The sequence below is a fragment of the Calonectris borealis genome, chromosome 1 (assembly GCF_964195595.1).
Source record: "Calonectris borealis chromosome 1, bCalBor7.hap1.2, whole genome shotgun sequence".
In the NCBI taxonomy this organism is placed as follows: domain Eukaryota; kingdom Metazoa; phylum Chordata; class Aves; order Procellariiformes; family Procellariidae; genus Calonectris; species Calonectris borealis.
In genome coordinates this window covers 197,011,148-197,035,879 of record NC_134312.1, presented here as the reverse complement: position 1 = coordinate 197,035,879, position 24,732 = coordinate 197,011,148, and the positions used below count along the sequence as shown (strand labels likewise).

At 42.5% G+C, this 24,732-nt stretch overlaps 1 protein-coding gene across 1 annotated transcript in view; it reads left to right on the top strand.

Annotated features, from left to right (window-relative positions):
* MTUS2 (microtubule associated scaffold protein 2) overlaps positions 1-24,732 on the top strand; it is a 287,663-nt gene that overhangs the window by 89,239 nt on the left and 173,692 nt on the right. Inside the window, exons 4-5 of the mRNA XM_075139830.1 lie at positions 5,831-6,071; positions 17,970-18,176. Of these exons, the coding sequence (XP_074995931.1) occupies positions 5,831-6,071; positions 17,970-18,176 (448 nt within the window). The remainder of the gene's footprint in view (positions 1-5,830; positions 6,072-17,969; positions 18,177-24,732) is intronic.

Genomic DNA, 24,732 nt, shown 5'->3' with positions numbered 1-24,732 from the left:
TACTTAACCGTTTCTGGCACTGACCCTGTTGCGATATCTGATCTGTCACTGGAAGTTGTCACTGTGTTCCTCCAGTTTTTCCCAGCAAACCAGTCACCTGCTAGTAGTATAAATAAGGATGTTCAGAAAGGAAAAGACACACTGTTTGAATTTATCCATAAATGGAATTTCTTTTTTTTCCCAAAGAATAGCTTTGGGAAATGAGTGTAATTTGCCCAAGAGACTTTTCCTCCTTAATGGGAAAGTTGGCAGGTTTTTGCGGACAGAGATCTAAACTAATTCCCTTCTGTTTAGCTGTACTGAAACCCAGGGATATCAGAGCTCTTGTTGGATTATATATATCATGCAGGAAAAGATTTACCTTTGACTCATTTTAAAGCCATGTGTTATATTGACCTATACCTTAAGTAAGAAATCTTCTTTCCCTGGAAAGCCTTCCCGAGCAGCCAAGAGGTGATGGAAGTCCCTCTGGCCAATTCTGGCTCCTGATATCTCATTGTGTTTCCACCTTGATAAGTTGGGCAGGAGTCTTGGTTCCCTGAAATCCCTGCTGGGAGGTGAGCACAGTGAGGAAGGTTGACCTTGCTTGGAAGGTGGAGAAAGGACAGGGAAGAGGGAGCTACATTCAGGTCTGTGATGTGCCCTTGTGCCCGCTGCTTGGGACCTGTGGTAGCTTCACAACCAAACTTTTTATATAAATACTGAAGATCACACAAGTGTATTTCATTAGAACCAGTCTTTTTTAAAAAAAAAAAAATTTTTTTTTTGCTGTGTGTCTCATGGTGTTATTGAGGCTATTTTAATGCCTGCCTCATTCTACATACAGTATTTATCCAAGGAACAGCATTGAAATAACAAATTTGGTGGCAGCATTGACAATCAAAAGCCAGCAAATAACCAAATTAAGATATTGTGTGTAAGTGTAGATTGGCCCTTATAGCATGTTAACAGGCAACCTCCTGAAGTGATCATGGGTTATATGTTATATATTATATGCTCTATTCATAGAGCACCATCTCATCCCAAACACAGAAAGGACAGTGCTTGCTGTCCTTTCCCCTCTAACTTCAGTTTCGAGCTCTGTCCCTTATATTTTGCGTTTGGGGGAGGAATTATTAAAGTCATCGTCAGCTTGTCTATGCCAGCCATTATTAGTATATCTTCACAATCGCATTGTAAGGTGAGGGAATATTGCTAGGTTATTACTGTTTAATGTATGACTATGGAAATTAAAGCCAAAATAACCCAGACTGTGCAGCTATTTGGCTGTTTATAGGGTGACATGCCCCTCTGAAAACCATAGGTGTCTATGCCCCATACGGTTGGGGTTCAGATAACCAGGTAGGATCAGCAGACACATCTGGGAGCAAAGGACCCATTTCTGTGCACTGTTGAGGACTGTCCTTAACATGAGAAGGCCTCAACTTGTGGCAAGTCTGCAGCATGATTTACTCTAGACTAGGGTTGGAAGGAGTACACTTCTGAGCTGGAGAAGATCCAAAGCTCTTCCCCCACTCCTCCAAGAAATATGACTTTGGGTGGGTATTTCAACAAGGGAAGATTTGAACCCAAACAAGCTGCTTCTTCAGAGAACCTGGATTGCCTGGAGGAGAGGCTGGGAAGGAAAAGTCAATCAAACTGCAGTTTGTGTTAGGAGTTTGCATTAGCCCAGGAGTCAGGAGCTGATAGCAGAGGGTGGTATTTGCTCTCTCGGGCTGCCATCCTAAAAGCAAGTACCTTAGTCCCCTGCTAGTTGGGGGAATACAAAGGGGACTGATTTAGCTCCAGTATGGATCAAGAAAAAGGAAAATGATTGATCCATGGAAATGGACAGATGCTTAGAAGGGCAACTGTGTACAGTATGGGTTCATAGCAGATGACTGATGTGTAATCTGAAATAAAGCAATTAGGATGGGTTGAGACAGATCAAAATCACCTTGGTGAAGGGACACTGTTGAAGAGTCAGAGATTTTGGAGACAAGGAGACTCTGGGACAGGATGGGTACTCTGCATTACCTTTGTGAGGGGAAAAATCCCAGTCTGCCCTATTTCACACATCCAGTTTGGGCTTTGGAGGGCTTTGATTAGCATTTTATAGCTCTTTACATAGCTTTGATAGGGAGTGTTAATAGCTGCTATCAATCAGACCTGTAATCTCTAAGCACCCTTCAGCTAGCTAAATGGTAGGAACAATTAAATACCCCTCTGGGTGCCAGGAGCTGGAAAAAATGGGAAGGTGCTGTCTCGGACAGGAGACTCCAAGCGAGGCCTGGAGAGCTGTCTGAGAAAGACTCGAGGGCTACCGCTGTGCAGCAGAGAAGCTGCAGGGCTCCTTGAGCTGCCTGTGCTAAGGCCCACGTAGGGCAGCTCAGACAAAAATCCCAGCTCAGACGTGAAGGCAGTCCAACTGTGCTTAGAGACTGTGTCTGTAATGGAACTGAGTTAAGGTTAAATGGGCAGCCTTGCCTGTGGCATTGGCAACTCCTCAAAGTGCTTTTCTTTGGAACCTCAGCATGGTGTGGAGGTAGATCTTTCATGCCTGTCTTTGTCCAAAAAAAAGGTAGAAGACCCTTCACAGTGAAATGCTTAAAAAAACCAGTCATTGTCCAGGACAGGTTGCTGCTATCCACATACTTCATCACAACATGGGCTCCGCATCTCAACGTGGACCTCAGCCTCTTCTAGTCAGCACCAGTGGGAATTTGTGGCCACTTTGTGTTCCCAGTTACCTCCGTGGGAAGTAACAGAGCAAACTGTGAGACCCAAAGGCTGTTGCTGTGATAGTGAACTCAACAGCGAGAGGGCTCCAAGGCTCATGCAAGGTTGTCCATACTGCTGGACTGGGGCCACGCTCCCCAGCTCAGTGTCCACCTGTGCCAGGACCAGCATGGATGAGACCAGCCTGGTCTGCAGGGTGAGAGTTTACCCGTATGGATACGGTCTGTACCTTGCCAGAGAGCGGTCCTTGGCTCACATTATTCACTACTTTATGGCTGTTGCCAAGAGTCCTGGTTCTGGTGGGGGTCTGCAAGGAGGTCTGCTGATCACCAGCTCTCCTGCCTGCCTCCTCAAGGCGGCGCCTGCCCCGTTCAACCACCTCCTTGGGCCCGTTCCCCAGCACAGACATCTTTCTGCTCCAGAGAGCGTGGACTAAAGCCTGTTGAAATGAAAGGCCTGTAGAGGAAAAAGGGGTAGGGGGAGTTGTCTTACACATAGTCAAACCAGCAATTTTTTCCCCCTAATCTCATTATCTGAACTGCCTGAACCAATGCCGTCAACTCTTTTCCCAAACAGTTGCCTGAAGCAGGCACTTGACAAGAAAATTCTTGCTTGAGGCATTAATGTTTGACAATGTTATAAACCAAGTAACAGGAAGGAAAGTGTTGGGCATCCTCACCTGCTGGCTGTGCTGCCAGCGCTGCTCAGGATTACCCAGCCTGTGGAAATTCCTGTATGCTCCAAGTATTTGCTGCAGACTTGGCAGCTCTTTCTAACAAGTTCATTAAATGGGGTGAGTGGGGAATGAGCAGACAACCACACAATAAAACTCTGAGCTGAGCTTCTTTTTAGCTGACAGGCTGCAACAGATCTTTTCTTTAAAAGACCCTCATACAAAAATCTAGTACGGGATGCTAACAGGTCTCATATCAATCCAAATCTTTCTGCAGATCTTTAAAATGGCCTTATAATCAGTAATTGCACATGATTCTATTGAGACGAGTTGAATTATACACTTCATGAATTCACCGTTAAATAGAAAAGAAAAAGGAATGTGTCTTCATAGCAAGTATATGTCCCCCAAAATTGGGCTCTTCAAGAGATAGTTGGGTAAATCCTTCTCACTTCTCTCAGCTTGAGAAGATGTTTTATGCTTGTGATTGATTGTTTTTGTGTGCATGTTTGTTGCTCTTCTGTGTTATTCGTAGCATACTATCAATAAAGAAAAAAATGAGGTGACTGAAAGTTTGGCTAAGCTGACCCAGTTTATCAAAAATGCAAGGTTTCTATATTTAAAGATTTTCTCTGTTCCTTGTACTAAATTACTTAGCATTGGTATGTTCAGTGCCAGTTAAATATGAAATGATAGGAAGCGTATAGTGAGATCTGACTGAAATAAATTCATCAGGGAGAGAAAAGAAAACTGAATCTTATCCAGGAAAACAATCTCATATCCAGAAGTTGAGAATAAGAAGCTAAACATGTCCTGCAGTCCAAGCCTAGAGAGTCATCTATTCAGCAAAAACCTGCATCCTAACTTGTAGAAATAGGTCATAGGAGTATAATAAAAAAGGAAACAGGAAGATCTAATGGCAGGAAATAGGACTGCAAACAAAGGAAAAAATATAGAGCAAAAATATAATGCTCAGTGTTTGTTACATCTGCCCTCCTAGTTCCTGTGCAAAGGCCTCAAAGATTCTATATTTAATAGTTTAAGGCCAATCTTCTCTCTTTTAGCATATTAAAGATTTGCTAAATTAGGATTAAAGCTCTTGAAGCAGCTAGGATCAAAGCTTTTGTAGGCAATGTTGAAGTGCATATTCTAAATGCTTATAATTGCTAAATAGAAATTGATTTGGCATATTATATGCATCATAACTTACAGCAGAGTTAATTAAATGGCAGTTACATTTCTTCCTAGGTAGCCTATGGCACTTTTTGATTAATTTTTAAACAAATTTAGTTCAGATTTCCTATTTCCTAAGCTGTTTTTTTTTCCCGTGGCCTAAATGGGATGCACTGAAAAAATATTCGTGGATCCTTTCTACATTATGATGATTTTGCATTTTATAAGAAAATGGTAAAGAAGTTGGTCTCTACCCAGAAGAGCAAACGGTTCTTTGCAAATGAGAGAGATGAAAACTACTGACAGTGCTCTGTGTCCTTGTCCTGAGTCACGAAGCAGCACAGCGAGATGGGAGTCAGAGCCCAGCTTGAGTGTAGAAAGATGCAAGGGCTGAATCGGGGAACCAGGTCATTCCCTGACTGCAAGTTCCCCGGTAACAGCCAGTTTGCTGGAAATACTTCCAGCTTGGGACTTACTGTGCTGTCCTCACAGTATACGCCCATTAAAATACCGAGAGATTTGTCACCGATTTTAGCAAAGCAGCATCTATTTGTGATAAACAATAAATGTTTCACATCTGCAAATTTGCTTTTTTCCTCCGACTCAAATGGGCAGATGGGTTTTATAGCTCTGATTTGGAATATTGAATAGCCCCCTGAAAATGTAATGTACAGAAACGTGCCCACCTCCACAACAAGGTCTCTTTCCAGGAACTTCAGGGGCAGATTACAACGAACATTTTGCAGTAAGAACATGTAGAGGTTTTTTTTCCTGACACAGACAGTTTGACAATACCATTTCTCTGATAAAATGAACTGAAAATACCTTCAGCTTTATTTTTAACTAAGTTAAAACTGACTTCCACCAAAATTGTATCTCAGTAAGAATATTTTAAATAACTTCTAATAAAAATTCCACTTACACACTCTGTTAGTGTATCTACCTCTGTAAGTAATATCACCTTTCAGGACTTAACAATAACTTCGTTTTCACTAATTGAAGATCTTCCATTTGTCTATTTTCTTTTGGGGAAGAGATCAATTCTTTATTTGGGTTTAGTTGTGTCTTGAGACTGTGATGTGCGTATTTTTGAGAGCGATTCATATGGTAAGACCATCACTTTTTGAAAGTGATGATCAGTCTGCAGTACTCTGAAGCCCAGATTCACCAGGAGGGAAAATTAGCCTTTATAAGCAATTTAGAGCTCCATATTTTCTGGATTTATTGATTTATTGCATAATATCTGTGTTAATGATTTTTCTGTAGGTTGGGGAAAGGCCTGCAAAAGATGAATTTTGCCCTCCACCATATACTCACTACGAGGTCCCACCAAGTTTTTATCGATCTGCCATGATACTCAAGCCACAGTTAGGACTGGGTGCAGTGTCCAGATTACCGTCTGCCAAGAGCAGGATTCTCATTGCAAGTCAAAGATCCTCGGGTAGCTGTCTCCATCAGCAAGGAGAAATAACGAGTGCTCCCAGCCTCTATCATCCTGATGCTTCAGGTAAAGTATGAACTTTCTTTCCTTTCCTTTAACTGTGGTCACCAATAAGATTTTTTTTTTTCAGACGGAAATATCACAAAATGAGCAACATCTTCACCTGGTACTACAAAGCTCCAACAGCACTCTTTGAGGTGTGTCTTTATGCTGCAGCAAGGCTGACTAGGGAGTCTGGGACTTGCACAAAGGTTGTTTAACAGGCCATTGTCAAAGAAGGAGAATCAACTTCAGTAATAATTCTTACTGTGCTCTTTTTTATCTTTCTCCTCCTTGTAAATGCCTGAAAAATCTTTACTTCTGCCCTCGGAAGATAATGGGACATTTTCTTCTATCATGAAGACCCCGTCGAATATGACGTTCCCCACCATGTTGTGCTCTGAACAACATGTGTTCAGATGTGCCAGCAGAGATCTCGATTCTCTGAAGCCCTAGTATACACCTCTTTGGAGAGAACATTTCTAATACCTTTTTCTTCCCAGCTACTGCCCAGCTCAGCATGACCCTGGGCAGAATTACAGGGGAGGGAAAAGCAAGAGGAGAGTCGGAAGGAGAAGTGTACAACGCCACAAGACAGAGATAATAATTACTTCTACAGGACACTCCTTGTTAGCCTGGAAAAGCTTGGAGGTTTTAACAACGTACATTTAAACAGCAGCAAGTTCAGAGACAACTGAAAATCAGTCATTGCCAGAGTGAAACATAGCAGCTGTTTAACAGCCTACAAGTCTGCAGAGATTTTTAAAAATAGTCATAAGGGATAAAGTTAAGTAATGACTTTGGGTCATATGGTCCCTCCTCTTGCCTCAGGACAGGATTCCTTCTGATAGATGTTTATTTAACCTGTCCATGAAAAACTATTTATAAAAACCTTCGATATGAGATCCTGCAGCCTCTGAAAGCAGGCTGCTCTGATGCATTACCTGCTTTCAAGTTAAAACTTTTCCCTAGTGTTTTGCCCTTTGTTGCAATTTACTTCCTCTTCTATCTGGAATGGACATGGGGTCTTCTCCTCTTTGCAGGTGTTTGGAAACTATTATTCTCTCTCTGCAGTGTCCATTTCTCCATACTAAGCTGCAGAAGAACGGAAATGGGCCAGAGTGTCTTGACTTACCCTGAGAGGACAGTATCAGTCAGTAATACAGGTTGCCAGGATTTGGGTTTTATCAGAAAATCAAGGTTCTCTATAACACAGTGCCTCTTGCCACTATCCTTTACTATCTGACCCTGCATCTGGAGTTTATCTACATTGATGCCGTTAGCAGAAGCTGACCAAGCTCAGCTGTATGAGACTTCTGAGACACTCCAAGATTGCACGCTGGGTAGTAAATACCAATTCAGCCCTGTGAGTTGAGTTCAGTCAGCACTGAACATAGAAATACATGTGCAAAGAGCAATTGGATCATATTTTCCATTTAAATGAAACTGCAAGAGGCTGCAAGTTTAGGATAGGAGTAGGGTAAGCCATTGCGTGACGGGAGCCAGTCTGGGAGATATATATGAGAGGAATAGAGGAACAGGACCTTTTAACAAATCCACTGTCTTTTCTGATCCTTGGAAATGAATGTTGCCTTGGTTTTTATTCATCAATCATCCATCCATCATCCATATTATCCTGCATCATTGATGATTGCAGACATGACTTTTCCTTAGCCATTTTTAATCCATATAGGAACTTGTCTTGTATGTATTAATTTACTGTCTTCCTATATTATGTGACATTCTAAAATCTAAACAGTATCAGCCTATCAATCCTATTTATTGTCTGTAATACTGCCTTTAAAAATGCCAGTGCATGAGAAGTATACATGAGGAAATTGCACTAGCTGTTAGTGCAATTCATATTCCACTGAAGTTGTATTTCCTACAGTTTTCCTATTTCTCAAAAGTTGGGTTTTTTTAATCTTATCACTGATTATTTCTTGGACCTTGTCTACTTTGGAGGTCAAATTTAATTCATAGCTCTCCATAATTTCCTTCCTACAGTTGTTATTTTGTTTGTTTCTCTGTAGTCTATTGATACCTCACTTTTCAAAGCTATTAAAGATAACTCATGGTAGTCCAATAATCTGTCTGCCACCTCTTTCAGGATCCCGAAGCGTGTCTCATCTAGTCTTTGGGCTCTGACTGTTTTTATTGATTTTAAATTACCCAAGACTTGTTCTGGAGAGGTTGCTAATGTCTCTAGTTTTTCTCTGTCCACCCCAGGACACATTGTTTTCACTTCTGGCATCTCACCTTCCATTTTCCTTGCGAGATGAAGAACGTGTTTAATTTTTCTGCAACATCTTACTCTGTTGCAAAGTACTTCTCATTGCTCTCTGTTGACTCAATGCCTCCCCTTATTGATCTTTCATGTATTTCTGATATCTTATATTAGTTACTTTACATTATTTTATTTTTGGCGTTTTATTACCCAATTATCTATTCAATATTGGCTTATAATCACCATTTCCTTGTCCAAAGCCTTTTTCCTTGTACACCTCAAATGACTTAATCTTTCGGTCAGCAGCGTATAACTTCATAGGTCAGCATACCAATCTTTTCGTCTTTAATAATTCCTTTTGAGAAGAATGAATTGCTCATGAAAGAGGCTGAAGTGACGAGGAGACAGGACAAGACTGGCATAGGAGTGGAAGGGCAGCAGAGAACTGGTTCCTGTGGCTGTGTCCACACCGGTGCACAAACGCAGACCAGAGATGGGTCCCTGGTTGCCACGGAGGGGCTGGATGGGACAGCAACCCCTGGCATGCCAGAGCTGGTGTGGGGCTGACTGGAGGGGCTCAGAGTAGGGCCAGGCACCATCTAGCCAATTGTTATAAGGTACCCAACACCATTTTCAACCACTTTCCCTTAATTGGGCAGTTAGTTGTGGTATTAAACTTTAATCTGCATTATTGGTTTGGATGCAATATTTGAGAAACAGGATTAAACACAGCTTCGATAGAGTCATATTTACAAATATAAGCAAACAAAATGCATGAACATATGGTCATATGGTAGCAGAGCCAGTAAGACCCTTGCTTACGGGTGTTGTGGGGTGTGAGGGCTTGGGTGACTGCAGCAAAAGCAGCTGGGGGCTAGGAGGTATTTTTCTCTCAAGGATACCAGTCCTGCCTTCAAGACTGCTAATCAGCATCTCTTGCAGCTCGATCCTGAGCTTTTAATCCAGTTTCTAATCCTAGTGATTTCAGTCCTGCCCTGGGGTAATGGAAGCAAAAGGATCCAGCCAGTTGCCATCCCGTGACAAAGTGTGAGGCACCGTGGAGGCTTTTAAACTGAAATCGCCGTGGCACAGTATGGAGGACAGAAGCAGTGCCTCATAATGAGGATTTTATTCCCCTTTGCCATGCCATTCATAATGGAGCAGTCTGTTTAAGCAGCACTGATAAGATGAGTGGTTTGGCCTGTGTATAATACTAATACTCAAAACTGACTCTAAAGTAATTGATAATTAAATCCCTGAACTGCTGTGGTGAACTGCAAGTACTACAAGTACATTAAGGGTTTTGTTAGTTTTAAGACACACCAAGTAGAAAGTAAAATAATAGTGAATGGTCCCACAAGTGTGATCTCCAAGTGTGATGCCTAAAATGTGACTGGAGCAGTGATCCTTCCTTGTCTGTAGGACATGGCACACGTGTTGGCATTGGCTGGGAGCTCCTTATTAAGCAGTGCTGCTCCTTAGGTGATGCTCTGCCTTGGATGGGTCAGGCAAGCAGCCTGACTGTAAGAAAAAGCATTCTGCACTGTAGGTAAGATAGGAAGACATTGAACTGTGATGTATTTACAGTTGTAATGGTGTCTCCAAAAGCTTAACATTTGTTTATTTTATGTAAATTGACTCTGCTCTTTCTATGGGAAACTTGTAATTCAAAACAAGCATTGAAGGATACTATGTCTATAACATATAAATTATGAATATGTTTTCCTTGGTTATAAAGACTTATTGGAGCAAGTGTGTTAGGATTTCCATTAATTAGCTGGCTATTCAGATGGGATTAATGTCTCATTTTGAAAAGTATAACAGAGATCTCTTCATTAAAACTTCACTTAATTCTACTCATTAACTTCAATTAAGCCCACTTCTTCGTTGCTAAGGACAATGTCAGCATACTCAAGAATTAGCCATATAGAATCATGGAATCATAGAATCATTTAGGTTGGAAAAGACCTTTAAGATCATTGAGTCCAACTGTTAACCTAGCACTGCCAAGTCCAGCATTAAAGCATGTCTCTAAGCACCACATCTACACGTCTTTTAAATACCTCCAGGGATGGTGACTCAACCACTTCCCTGGGCAGCCTGTTCCAATGCTTGATAACCCTTTCGGTGAAGAGATTTTTCCCAATATCCAATCTAAACCTCCCCTGGCCATTTCCTCTCGTCCTATCACTAGTTACTTAGGAGAAGAGACTGACACCCACCTCGCTACAACCTCCTTTCAGGTAGTTGTAGAGCTCAGTAAAGTCTCCCCTGAACTTCCTTTTCTCCAGGCTAAACAACCCCATTTCCCTCAGCCACTTCTCATAAGACTTGTGCTCCAGACCCTTCACCAGCTTCGTTGCCCTTCTCTGGACACGCTCCGGCACCTCAATGTCCTTCTTGTAGTGAGGGGCCCAAAACTGAACACAGTATTCGAGGTGCGGCCTCACCAGTGCCAAGTACAGGGGCACGATCACCTCCCTGCTCCTGCTGGCCACACTATTTCTGATACAGGCCAGGATGCCATTGGCCTTCTTGGCCACCTGGGCACACTGCCGGCTCATGTTCAGCCGGCTGTCAACCAGCACCCCCAGGTCCTTTTCCTCTGGGCAGCTTTCCAGCCACTCTTCCCCAAGCCTGTAGCGTTGCCTGGGGTTGTTGTGACCCAAGTGCAGGACCTGGCACTTGGCCTTGTTGAACCTCATACAGTTGGCCTCAGCCCATCGATCCAGCCTGTCCAGGTCCCTCTGCAGAGCCTTCCTACCCTCCAGCAGATCAACACTTCCGCCCAACTGGTGTCGTCTGCAAACTTACTGAGGGTGCACTCGATCCCCTCGTCCAGATCATAGATAAAGATATTGAACAGAACTGGCCCCAAAACTGAGCCCTGGGGACCACCACTTGTGACCGGCCCCCAACTGGATTTAACTCCGTTCACCACAACCCTTTGGGCCCGGCCATCCAGCCAGTTTTTTACCCAGCGAAGAGTACGCCCGTCCAAGCCATGAGCAGCCAGCTTCTCCAGGAGAATGCTGTGGGAAACGGTGTCAAAGGCTTTACTGAAGTCCAGGTAGACCACATCCACAGCCTTTCCCTCATCCACTAAGTGGATCCACCTTGTCATAGAAGGAGATCAGGTTAGTCAGGCAGGACATGCCTTTCATAAACCCATGCTGACTGGGCCTGATCGCTTGGTTGTCCTGTAGGTGCCGCGTGATGGCACTCAGGATGATCTGCTCCATAACCTTCTCCAGCACCAAGGTCAGACTGACAGGCCTGTAATTCCCCGGATCCTCCTTCCGGCCGTTCTTGTAGATGGGTGTCACATTTGCTAACTTCTAGTCAACTGGGACCTCCCCGGTTAGCCAGGACTGCTGATAAATGATGGAAAGCGGCTTGGTGAGCACTTCCACCAGCTCCCTCAGTACCTTGGGTGAATCCCATCTGGCCCCATAGACTTGTCTGTGTCTGAGTGGTGTAGCAGGTCGCTAACCATTCCCCCTTGGATTATGGGGGCTTCATTCTGCTCCCTGTCCCTGTCTTCCATCTCAGGGAGATGGGTACCCAGAGAACAACTGGTCTTACTATTGAAGACTGAGGCAAAGAAGGCATTAAGTACCTCACCCTTTTCCTCATCTTTGTCACTATGTTTCCCCCCACATCCAATAAAGGGTGGAGATTCTCCTTAGCCCTCCTTTTGTTGCTAATGTACTTGTAGAAATGTTTTTCAGTGTCTTTTACAGCAGTAGCCAGATTAAGTTCTAGATGGGCTTTGGCCCTTCTAATTTTCTCTCTGCTGTCGTGATTTAACCCCAGCCAGCAAATAAACCCCACGCAGCCGCTCGCTCACCCCCCACTCCGGTGGGATGGGGGAGAGAATCGGGAGGGCACAAGTAGGAAAACTCTCAGGTTGAGATAAAAACAGTTTAATAATTGAAATAAAATGATGTAGAACAGTAATAATAACAATGAGAACAACAACAATAACAGAATATACAAAGCAGGCGATGCACAATGCAACTGCTTACCGACCACCGACCGTGTCACCCGTTCGCGTGTCACGAATGGGGGGCAAGGGCGCCCCCCCCCCAGTTTTTATACTGAGCATGATGTCACATGGTATAGAACACCCCATTGGCCAGCTGGGTCCACCACCCTGGCTGTGCTCCCCTCCCCCCCCCCCGCCCTGGTGCAAGCACCACCCAGCAACAATGAAAGCATCAACGCTCCTTTCACACCAAACCCAAAACACAGCACACCCCCCAGCTTCTGAGAAGAAAGTTAACACTGTCCCAGCCAGAACCAGGACACCTGCATAACCTCTTGACATCCTTGTAGTCCTCCTCAGTTGCCTGCCCCTTTTTCCAAAGGTCATAAACTCTCCTTTTTTTCCTGAGTTCCAGCTAAAGCTCTGTTTGGCCAGGCCGGTCTTCTTCCCTGCCAGCTTGTCTTTCAGCACATGGGGATGGCCTGGTCCTGCGCCTTTTAAGATTTCCTTCTTGAAGAACATCCAGCCTTCCTGGACTCCTTTGCCCTTCAGGACTGCCTCCCAAGGGACCCTGTCAACCAGGCTAAATTGTCAGTCCGAAGCACGGTATGAGTAACAATCTGGCTGCCGCAGCAGACAAATGCTTCATACCCTACCTCCTCCCTGGGGAGAGCCAAACATCGTCACTGGCTGGGCACCCGCAGTGCTTCTGAGCAGCCGATGAGCCGCAGCTGGGTGGGTAAGATGTGGCTCCGGTGCGCAGAGCAGTGGTCTTGCTGCTCTGGGCTTTCAGTGGAAAATGCAGTGAGTGTGGCTCAGGCACTGACAATTCCTGTGCTAGATGTTTCCATGGGATGCCGCTGCTTTTCATGTCAGCTACAAAGTGAACACGGACATTTGCAGTTTGAATGAAGGGCGAGCTGACAAATTCTTGGGGTGGTGAGAATGTGCTAACCAGCCTTGGGTTGTCTGGGAGCTGGGAAGGCAGAGAACAGTTTTTAGGGGCATTTAAATCTGAAGGAGGAGGAGGTGATCATTTCCTACTATATGACAGTGGACTGGCCGATCAGAAATTAATTGATGTTCAGCAGTGACAACTGTTTTGCTTTTGGAACTGAACTGTCCCAGGCTTGTCAGTATTTGGATGAGAGACCATCAGGGGAGCTGGGCACAACCTGCTTACTGCTGTTTAGATGTAAATCATTAAAGCCGCTGTTCTAAAGCCCCTTTCCTCAGTTCTTGTGCAGAGAGAAGTCATTATGTCTATTGTAGGAAAACCACAAAGGTAGTGGCAACAGGATATGTTTCTTACGTGCGCGATTTGTTTTTAATCTGCAAAGTTATCAATGATTGGGTTAACTCTGAGGTGGGTTAACTCTGCTTGTATTATCTCTGACTAATTCAGTGACCTTGCAGGTAACTTCTTTGCCCCAGATTCCCCAATATGAAATGAGAGTAATGGTGTTCAGAGCATCCTATAAAAGAAAGTGAGCTTTCTGAGAGAAAATGACACCTAATGATTAAAGTTTTAACGGAAATGCTTGTCCAGAAAAAAATTAACAACAAAAAATGCCACCACAAGAAAACAAAGGCTTGCCAAGGATCCCTGAATCGCAAGCGGAGTTGAAGTCTGGAACCACTACTCTTTTTCATAAGGACATACCTGTTTTACTCCTTTCTTTAATTTTTCATTCATTTCAGCTAAAACCTATTTCAGATTTCGCAGAGAAGTCACATGAAAGTTGCTTATACATGTGCATGGAGATGCAATTCATGTACAGCGGGGATGCATAAGAAGCCTAGCTCAGACTTTTCTTAAGGCTCCCCAGGCACATCTGGTTTGTGTCAATCAGTCGCTACCTCAAAATGTTTTCATGTTTCTAGATGGGAACAGCTTGAAGTGTCATAGAAAATTGCTTGTGTGCCATACAGACAACAATACTTAATTCTATAATTAGCTTCAGGCAGTGAGACAGCTGGAAAGACTTTTTGCCAATTTTTAAAGCTTATTTTGGCAGATTTTTATTAAAATGAAAGCTGCTCATTAAAATAACTTTTGTTTTGAACTCCCAGACCTTGTTTGCAGGAGTGGTTCTATACTTCTAAGAAACAGAAATAAAGAAAGAACATCCATCATAAAACTTCATGATATTTAGAACAGAAAATACGTACAATAGGCTGATGTCTCATGTATTTTAATGAGAATGAAGGCACAAAATTACTTAGCTTTAAGGATTTGAATGCATCCCTAATGAGGATAATGTCCTGCCCCTAGGTCCTCGTGGTACAGAAGAGCTGGATTACAAAGAAGAGAAGTGAAAAATAATTTAAGGATGATGATGAGTTCAAGATACAAAATATTGTTAGTCCAGGGGGAATTTGCATTGAAGTCATAAACTGAAACACGCATGGAAGTGTGAGAAAAAACACTGAATCCTCTGCCCGGGTCTGGGAGAATGATTTTGAAGAGAAGATAGAGATGGCTGGGCAATTTTTCACCAAAAACCTTCTGGTTTTAAGGAAATTCTTCTTCAGTGACACCTGTGGTGCTCGGTGTGCCGCGGACTGCAGGCGTTTGGTCGCATGGCGGTGCAGCAAATGCACAGCCTGGGGAGTCAGTGTGGGCATCCCTGCGGTTGAGCTGGGTCATGGGAGACCCAGGTAAACCTCACTGTCCTAGGGCAAGTGCATTTCAAATGCTTTTTAAATAAAACCATTTCTAATCACTTTCCCCCGCGCCCCAGTGGAATTTCTCCTATTCTGCTGCAGGAAATCTGTGATATTTATAGCTTTTTGCTGTAAAAGGGAAAGATTTCTCCCTCCACCTCAATTTTCAGAGATTCTTAGGAAAAAGGAATCTCAACTCTCAGCTTACGAAGTGCAGGCCTGTTGGTGCATTTTTTGGAAACCTGTAAAACCCACAGGAGACAGTCCCATACCTTCTCCCTGCTGCCACTGATCTGGGCAGGCTCCTTCCTCTTGCAGCTGCTTGCCATGAGTACTTGCCTCTGCTTCGAATCTGGAGGCTACTTGGGCTTGGTCCTGTCACCAATGCAACACAACGAATATTTTGCATACGGTGACTGAGTTGTGTGCCTTTTATCATACGCAGTTGCCCTTGTGTAATTAGTCCCTTAGGTAGCTGGTGAAGCTGATGTTTGGCCATGCCAAGCCACTAGCAAGTGTATGACTAGTGCAGCCAGCTGGGTAAGCAAGATGGTCTGGCTCATCCAAAATACTACTGAAGTTTTTGTATCAGCATTGGTGGGGGCATGACGAGTCTGACTGTGGAATGGAGAGAGCACAGGATCATCCTTCCATGGTAAAAGTGCAGCCTTACACTGGCATAAGCCAATCTGAGTCCCGCCGTGCAGCAGTTGTTAATGCAGGAAGGTATCGGTCCTCTCAAATAGAGAGATTCTGTCTGAAAGATGATTAGCATGTCATTTCTAGCATTTGGGACTCTTAAAGCCTTTCACTGGACACTTTTTCTTGTTCCTACATAAAAATCAGTTAATGTGATTCACACTAATTGCAAGCTGTGCTGGTAGCACTGAGGGGAAACATTGAGATCATGTTCTGTAGTGCCATGAAGTCATTTAGATGTGGTGTAAATGTCCTCAGCAGTGGGGAGGGAAGAAGTCTGGCTTGATGGTGCTTTGCAGATGACCGTAAACCAGCTGTAACAGACCGCTGTCAAAGCAATGCTGCACAAGCCTGGCACTAAACTGATGGTAAACATCACTGCTTATCTGTTCTCCAGGCTAATGTGCCTGCACTGCTCTTCACCTGCACCTGGAGCCCACAGCTACCTCTGAGCCCACCTTCACATCATCCAAATGAAGCCAGATTCAGGATCAGAGTCCCAAATTGTCCCTGTTGGTGCCAAAAAAGTGGAAGGGGATTTTAGCAGTCTTTTATTACACACTGTAGATATTTGTTATTTTCATTTGGGTTACTCTCAACAGCATGTCCTCCTCTGGGCTGGTAAAGGTGCTGCAGTCAGACATCCATCTCCTTGTGTCTTAAGAAAGGCCTCAACTTGTGAAAAGTGGGTACAAAAAATGCATTTTTAAGAGTCTGTAGAAATTATTTTGTTTGTTGAGCAAGGAGCATTTTTTGATGTCTTTTATAGGAATGTGTTTTATAGGATAACAAAACTCTTTTTAGCTTGGTGTTACACGTATTTCTATTTCAGAAAAGGCTTAGTTTTGTTAAACAAAGCTTAGTATTATTATTGTGATGAGGTATGCAACTATCTTTCAAAATCCCCATAACGTTTTTCTGCTCAAAGGAGTTAGTCTTATTTTCTATAAAGACTCCTCAAAGTGTAATGCTTCATTAAAATTAATAAGGCTATATATGACCTACATAGTTTACAAAAGAATTAAATACTGTAATAATATGAAGACCATATTCTTACTGGGCAGTTAATTTCTATTTTTCCTTTATATTATGAATGTTCACTTCCCCCTTTGAAGTATGTGTCAGGCTAATGCACAAATAGCGTTCACTGAATAAAAATGGAAAAAGGGTGACTTTGTGGCCTTTTCTGGCAGAATATGTTGATAGTTTTAATGCTGCCTTGTCTCCTAACCCACTGGTCCCGATAACTGATTAAACACTCTAGCATCAGCTTTTGGAGAACTTTGTTAATTTTTTTTTTAATATATATTTTTGCTGCTCGGGATTCCACAAGGAACAGGAATCTGATATTGTCAAACCTACAAAGAAAAGCTCTCCAAATTTTATGAACAGTTGAGGTCCAGATCCACTTGGTATCCAGACCTTCCAATCAAAAGCAAACTCTAATCTTTGTTCCTTGACGACAGTCCTGCCATGTTCATGGACCTTTGGTCCTTGAAGACAATTTGGAGCATTTATGGACCTATGTTTTGGATTTGCCTCGAAAAGTTTGCCTAAGCAAGAGCAGAATACGGGTTAGGACACAAGCTAGAGACAGATGACCAGTTAGTAGTTACCACAGGCAGACGTGGTAGCTGAACTACTGTTGTTGCCTAACTTCATCTGTTACAAGCCCGCCATTGGCAGTGGTCTGAGACGTGGTTGATGTCATTCACATAGGCTGATGGTTTATGGTGAGGAGGAGTCCATCAGTGGAAATGGCTGGTGGTATGTTAAAAAAGTACAACCTTACAGGTCACGTCCTTGTTCCCAGGCTTGGTGCAAGAAAAGGGCATTTTCTTTTAGCAAAATTTGAAAGAAAGCTTTCAAAGAAGTGTTTCCTTTGATGGAATACAAAGAAGTCCTGTGTCCTTGAAGAGGATTGTTGGCGTTCTACAATAGTTTCCAAAATTGGAGGCTATGCGTAGCGTCTTTGTCTCTGTGTATGAGTTTCTTTTAATTGGCACATAACAAATGTAAAATTAGAAACCGATACAGCATAAAAGAAGATAGCATTAAAAAAAATCTTAGCAAACTTGAACTACGTTACTTTGCTGGAAGTTTGAGTTATGCGTCATGGGTCCTTGGTGCATTTCATGTTTTAAAAATTATTGCGACCTGTAATTGTTCCACAGAACTTCTTTTTAACGGAGCAAAGAATAAGACATCACTGCAGTTTGAGCAGCCGTTGCAACTTGTATTCAGCCTTTATACTGACTTTATGTAGCTGGGTGGTACAGGTAATGGTCAGTATATCCCAGTCTAGTTTATTTAATAAAAATTGCCTTCTTTTTCCTTCTTTCAGTTGATCTTAAGAAAGGCTCATGTCCAAGTGCTGCAAAATCAAATCTCCCCAAGCCCTGCCAGTCTGGACTTCGTCCTCCAGGTTATTCGCGGTTGCCAGGAGCTAAGCTGGCCGCATTTGGTTTTGTCAGGAGCTCAAGCGTATCCTCTGTCTCCAGCAACCAGTCAAACGACAGTGCTCAGAGTGATCAAAGCAGGACAACCAACCGTAAGTCCAAAAAGTGTCCCTCTTTCTGGAGGGATATTAAATAGATGTATTCCAGAATTGTCCAGACTGGAGTTTGTGTCTGATTTAGGACCAATGTAATCTGTGCAGCACTCGCTAATCTCTTCTGTGCCACTGAGTTGTAGGTTTGGTATCTTGATTTCCCAGTGTAATTTAAAAAAATATTATTAATAATAAATGAATAGGTGCTGAATGTACATTGCATATAGAAGGGGCTGGTTTCCCTGCTGCAGAGAAAATCACATTAAAAGTGAACCTGAGGCATTTTTGTGTTTTGTTTTTACTTAGAATATCCCTTCTTACAAGCTGAAGTAAGTAAACAATCATGGTAAACTGTGTTTGGTAAGTACATTGCAGGCATGTAGAACAGCTTAGGACAAAGAATATCTAAAACAAGCAACATCTGCTTTTCTTCTGCCTCTTAATATGCACTGTAATAAACTTAGTTTAGAAAATTAATCAAATAATGCCAGTGATATGAAAGGGATCAGAACTGATATCGTAGTTGTTGTCTCATCTACCAGACTTGGAAGGATCCCGTGGCTGAAATGTCATTTCAAATCCTATTTTCTGTAAAGATTGTTAATTTTATTAAGTACAAAATAATACTCACTTGATTGTGCAGTCCTTGGGAAGTGTGCACATGCCCTGGGCTCGGAGCGGAAAGGGGGATTGAGGGATTTTCATGCCCGTTTTTCTTTGAAGACTGGATTGAGCCTGAACTGTGTCAATATCAAAGCAGTGGTGTCAGCCTGGGAGGGGTGCAGACAGGGGGACCAGGTGATGTGAAGCACCAGAGGAGACAAGATGCTGCAGGCTCCTAAATCTTTCAGTGTTTGTTTTCATTTGAAATGAATTAAAATAAATAAAATTAAAATAGTTAAAAACCCTAAGGATTTTCTCTTTCCCTTTTTATATGGGGTAATTGAAATGCCAAAGACTAATGTGTCCAGGGACTTCTAAATTTTCCAGTGCCCCCAAATATGCACTTGTATCTTGTTTTACTGTTGGCCTGATCACTTATTTCTGTTTATTTCCTAATACACTTTACTTTGAGGGTAGTCAATCTCTGTTGCTTTGTGCTTTTACCCTACATTCATGCCTTCGGAAAGCTTTTCCTTTTATCTGGCGTTGTAATTTTTTTGTATGTGGTTACATAAAGCCTTGGTTAGAGACAGAATTACCTGATTAATGATTAGATCTAAGCTACGTCTCTGCAAGAAATGTTGTGGTCTAGCAATTTCAGGTGTGAATCTGAAAAAAAAAAACATCTGTAGGTACAGCATTATCCTTGAAACAGTGGATGCATACAGGTTCATAAAATTGAGAATTCTCTAAAAGGAAAATAGTCCAAACTGTGCAATTGAGTCAATTGATTTCCATTCAAAAAACTGTGGAAGAAGCATTAGTAATCTCAGACCCAGAAAGTTAAATCTGACTCGTCATTTGTCTTAAAAGAAGTTGATTTCATTTATATATTCTGGTGTATTTTTATATTATATTTGTAGATTAAGCCCATAAAAACTGAAACCGTATTCCAGTCACCGGAAGGATGTGGAAGTATTTGGCACATACATTTTGTTCCAGCTCACTTGGTTGATGACGGTAACCCTCTTAAATGTTGAGATTAGGATGTTGTGACCAACTTGTGCATGTTGCAAGAATGTTTCTGACGGATACGAAAATTACTCAGGGGAAGTGTTCTGCTTGCACAAATTCGTGTAGAGATGAGCTCAGCCTGTCACCTGATGAAAAATAGGACCTATCACTTCTGCTCTTGCTGACAAGTTAGATAGTTCATCTAAGCAGTTGTCTAGTTTTCCTCCACCTCCATGGGAGAGCAAGAGAATGAGCCCCTCCCGAAGGTCATCTCTCTGGTGTGGTTCCTGTGACATGCACAGCTGTCCAGCCCAGAAGTCTTTCATTTGTCTTTAATTCCAAATGAATAATGCTTCCTCTTGGACTGGGGTGAGAGAAGGAGAAGGTGTGTTGCCAAGCGGGTGAGGGCACGCCCTGTGCTTAGGGTGTCAGCCCTCGGCTAAGTCATCACACGAGAAGACACCTAACGTCACCTGCTTTCTTTGGATTAAAGGCAACACAACTCCTGTTCATCACTCCTTATAGGGCAGATAGGTAGGAAGAAAAAATTGTTTCCTTACTGTTGAATTATTAACTTTCATAGAGGTGTTATCAGTGTGAAACTCTATCATCTTTTTCTATTTATAGTCTATGTGCCAGCAAGAGTTAAATTAGTTGCCCAACACCCCGGGAGCACAAATTAGTTGCTTTCCATTCTACCGCAGCTTATTTAACACAGTTCAGCAGTGCATTGTGCACAGAAAGTAACCCCAAGAGTGGATGTAGGGGAGAAGTACTGGCTCAGGAATCTTAGCATGACATATTATTTCTTCCCTTCACTGTCTACTGGAAGAATGGTTTTATTTAAATTAAATAAATAGCTGATTCTGTAGTTACTACCTGAGATCATGTCTTTGACTAAATCAGGCTTCCTAGAGGGCAGGATAAAGTTTTACTGTTAATTTCCTAGCTCAGTAGGGTAGAAAATGCAAAATGATCTAGCTTTAGAAATCTTTAAACATACATGATAACACAATTTCCTATTTAAGCAGCATCTCTGCATGTCAGGGAGACAGAAGTAATTGAAAACATCTTACAAGTGTGCATATGTTATAAATAGAGGGGCTGCTACTGTTGTAAATGGAGGGGCTCACCTCAAGATCTTGTATCTACCATTAAAAAAATCATGATGTATTGTAAGTTGCTAAAAAGCAGATGACTATGGCTGGGTGAGAGGAAGACGCAGGTTTATTTTAGGGGCAGAGTGTTTTAGGGGAAACAGTGATTCTTGAAGGGGTCGTAGTGAGATCCTGTTCTTGCTTTTCTCTCCCCTGCCAGATGTCTTGTGGTGCTAGCTCTTCCCAAACCCCTGATGGTTACATTTCTTTTCAGAAATCCCAACTAGTGTCTCATTTTGGCATATTAATACCAATTAAATACTGTTTAGAGAGTAAAACCCCACTTGTTTAGAGTAAGAAGACGTGATGTTTGTGATGCGGGGAAGTTTGTTAATGGAGCTGCGATGTGGCAGCTTTGTTCTTCATCAGATTTCTCCCCTTCCCGTGACCTCTCTGAAAGCAGTAAGCCTGGATGTGCACAGAGCCTGTGCTATGCTCCTCGGCTGACTTCCTGGCAATAGCTCGCATATTCTGATTGACTCAATTAAATGGATTTGCAGCGGTGGGACTGTGCTCTTTTCCCGTGGTAGGGGCAGGGCAGGCCGTGCAGCACTTGCCTGCTTGTCCTCTGGTCTTTTCTGGAGTCCCGTCCCTGGAGTGTGGGTATAAGCCAGGCTGCTGTTTGCCGATAACACGCCAACTGTGACAGCCGTGCCATCAGCTGCTAATCAGGATCAGTTGTAATGAGGCTCTGCTCCTACGGGGTCCTGCCCAATTGTGTGCTGAGGCTGGAGGGACAGCTCTGGCATTCAAACTGTGCAGCATCTCACCAGCTTCTGTGGCAGGGAACTGACCTGCAAGCCAGGGTCACTAGTCTGTTTTGGCCATTTAAAATCCACTTTTTGGTGCTTATGTGTAACTTGCAGTTTGCACACAGGGGAGCCAGGGTCTGTGAAGCTCATTCATGATGGTGGCACGTGAGGCAGCTTCTCACCTTGCTGAAGTAGGTGGGATGCAATGACAGAAGCCAAAGACCACTCCATTTCAAAGCTGGGTCTTAGGATGGATCAGGGGAGCTCACCACGGCTAACCACTGGCTGTCCTGCCGTGTTCAAAATGAAATGGTTAAAATGGCTCAGGGTGAGCTCTTTGTTCAATACGGCGTACAAGAGCAGTTGTGTTTGAATAAAACAGCTCAGAGAAGCGGAGGCAGTGAGAGCTTGCTGTACCAATGGAAGTAGAGGGGGTCCATCCTTTGTTGCTACTAGTGTTCCTCTCTGCTCAGTGCAGAGCGTGTAGCTCTCCCTGCCACTTTCACACCTCCCATCCCATGGCTTCCCACATCAAAGCAGCTCTATACCACAGTGCAGGTCTTCTGCTGGGGCAAAGCCACATGGCCTGACACCCGTGGGACAGCTGGGAAACCCCAGGCTGAGACTCAGCTCCAGATTCTTCTATCAGCCCTCCACAGATTTGTTCCATGCCACAGATAGATAGGTTTTTCCAGTAATATTTTTGTTCAAGATTACCTGAAAAGCTCAAGGTTACTCTCAGCTCTGGCCCACTACTTTTGAGGTTTAAAAATGCATAATATTCTAAACTGTTATTCTTTATTTAGACAGAGGGTTTTTTGTATGTCAAAAAACTTGCCAAGTTTGTTTACACCCTAAATTCCCTAGAATTGAAAAATTCAGATACTTCAATCTAAGAGGAGCATGAGAAAAAGTGAATGACTAGCAAGGACATGTTGAGGTTGAAACCAGTATGATTTGGTATGGAGTGAAACAATTATGTCAACTTAAAGAAAAAACTCCTAAATAGCTAACTTATAACAGAATACCTAACTTCACTTATTTTCCCTTGGAATTTTAAATACACTATATTGAAGCTTCTCCTGTTTCTGCCCCAATAAAATTTGCTTAAGAGGTTCACATTGTACACCAAAGGCCCACAGCTGTGGGATGTGGTTCCCAATATTATCTTCTGATTCTGCAATGCGGTAACACGGTGCCCAGGCTGTAGTTTCTGTTTTACCAGTTTAAGGGGCATAGAGTTCTCTCATTGTTTGTGTCTATATTTCTAGTGATCGGCTGAACATCCTGCTCACAAAATTAGTTTTCTGTACTTCATCAGAATAGACTCTAATGTGCTGTAAGCACCACATGGGAAACACTTCATTAAGCACTGTGAAACAGTTTGATATGTGGAACATCGGAAGAAAGACGGATTGTTTAGAATGAGTTGAGATATGATAACTGCTATGAGTTTAGGAAATGGAAGAATGTAGGTATAATATTGGGAAATACTTCGATACTTCGTAATCATAAGGTCTACTAGTCTGTTAAATAATCTTCCAACTCAGGTGATGAAATCCCTGTTGCTTAAGATTCTTAAAATAGAATAATAGCATGGGGTTAGAGGCAATTCTTCTCTGGCAAGGTGCTAGACTTGAAGACATAATGCTATTCAATATCTAGCAACAGCTCTGAGTGCTGAAGCAATTTCTTTTCAGACATAGCAAGAAAATGGTGATGAATATTTCAAAACTTGCATTAGTATCTCATGACAGCTATTGTTTTGTTTAAAATTATAGAAATATGAAACGGTATGCTTTGTGTAAACTTCCACAATCCCTTCTTCAACGTACAGATTTCGTGCTGGTTTTTGACCTTGTGTTGCTTGGCCTTTCTAAATGTTGAATTTTCATTCTAATAAGCAAAGATGTCAAAGTGTCTGATTCAGGTGGGAGAAATGGGGAAATTAAAGTGAGCACAGAAGCCTTGAATAGATGGCTAATTCCCTCCAAAAAAGGTACAACATTCAAAACTGTGGCGTTGTGGACAGATACACCAATTGTTCTTAAATACATAAGTATGTAAATACAAAGACTTTCCTATATGAAAATACATTCCAGTCATATTTCTGTGACTGATTTTCTGTTCATTTTTCTACATAACAAATTCAATTTTTTTCCTTCTGATCTTATTCTGATATTAATATTTTGATGGAAGAATCACGTTATGCCATCACTTCACTCTGAATAGGACTAAAATAGAACAGTATCAAATTAAGATTTTCAGCTTTGTGGGGCAAAGCATCTGGAAAAGTGCAGTATGTCAGCCAGGAAGAGCAAGGGCTGAAAAGACATTTTAGCTGCCTTTCGGCTCTCAGCATTTTCATACTCTAGTTGTTACAGCTGGGAAGAAAAAACCTTCAAAGAGTGACTTGGAGGTGTAGGCAGAGTGGTTTCTCTTTGTTTGCAGAGATTGAAACAGCAGCGATGAAGTATAAGTTGTCCATTAATTTCAGTGGGTTTTAGATACAGTACTTGTGATAGTATTTTAAATGTGATAATATTTTAATAGCTTAGATAATGTTTTTACTGTCTACACTGTTACATCTTCCCCTGCCCGTCTGAGCACATAGAAGAGGGAAGCCGTACCACCCTGGGAAGGTCCGTACCACTCCCTGCAATGAGTAAGTAGAGGCAGGAAGATCAAGCTGGTTTGGAAATGCAGAACTGCTTTTATATGAAGATGCCAACCTGAAACATTTGGAGGGGTTGCAAATTTACTGAGCTGAAGTTTGTCAAAACTGAAAAGAATCCATGAAACCCTCAATTCTGCAAAGTCCACTTTTTATGAGCAAAGAACAGTTGAAAGAATTTTGCCAAGCATTTGTGCCAGCTCAACTTCAACAGAGTGCTTAATCATCATGTTTGTTATTGTTGTAAAATGCCATATAAAATCTGCATTTTTAGGTGTAAGAAGGCTGGTCTGGGAGATTCTGTGTCTGTGTGCTAAAATTGTCCTGGCTCAGACCTGGCACTCCAGTTCCAGTTT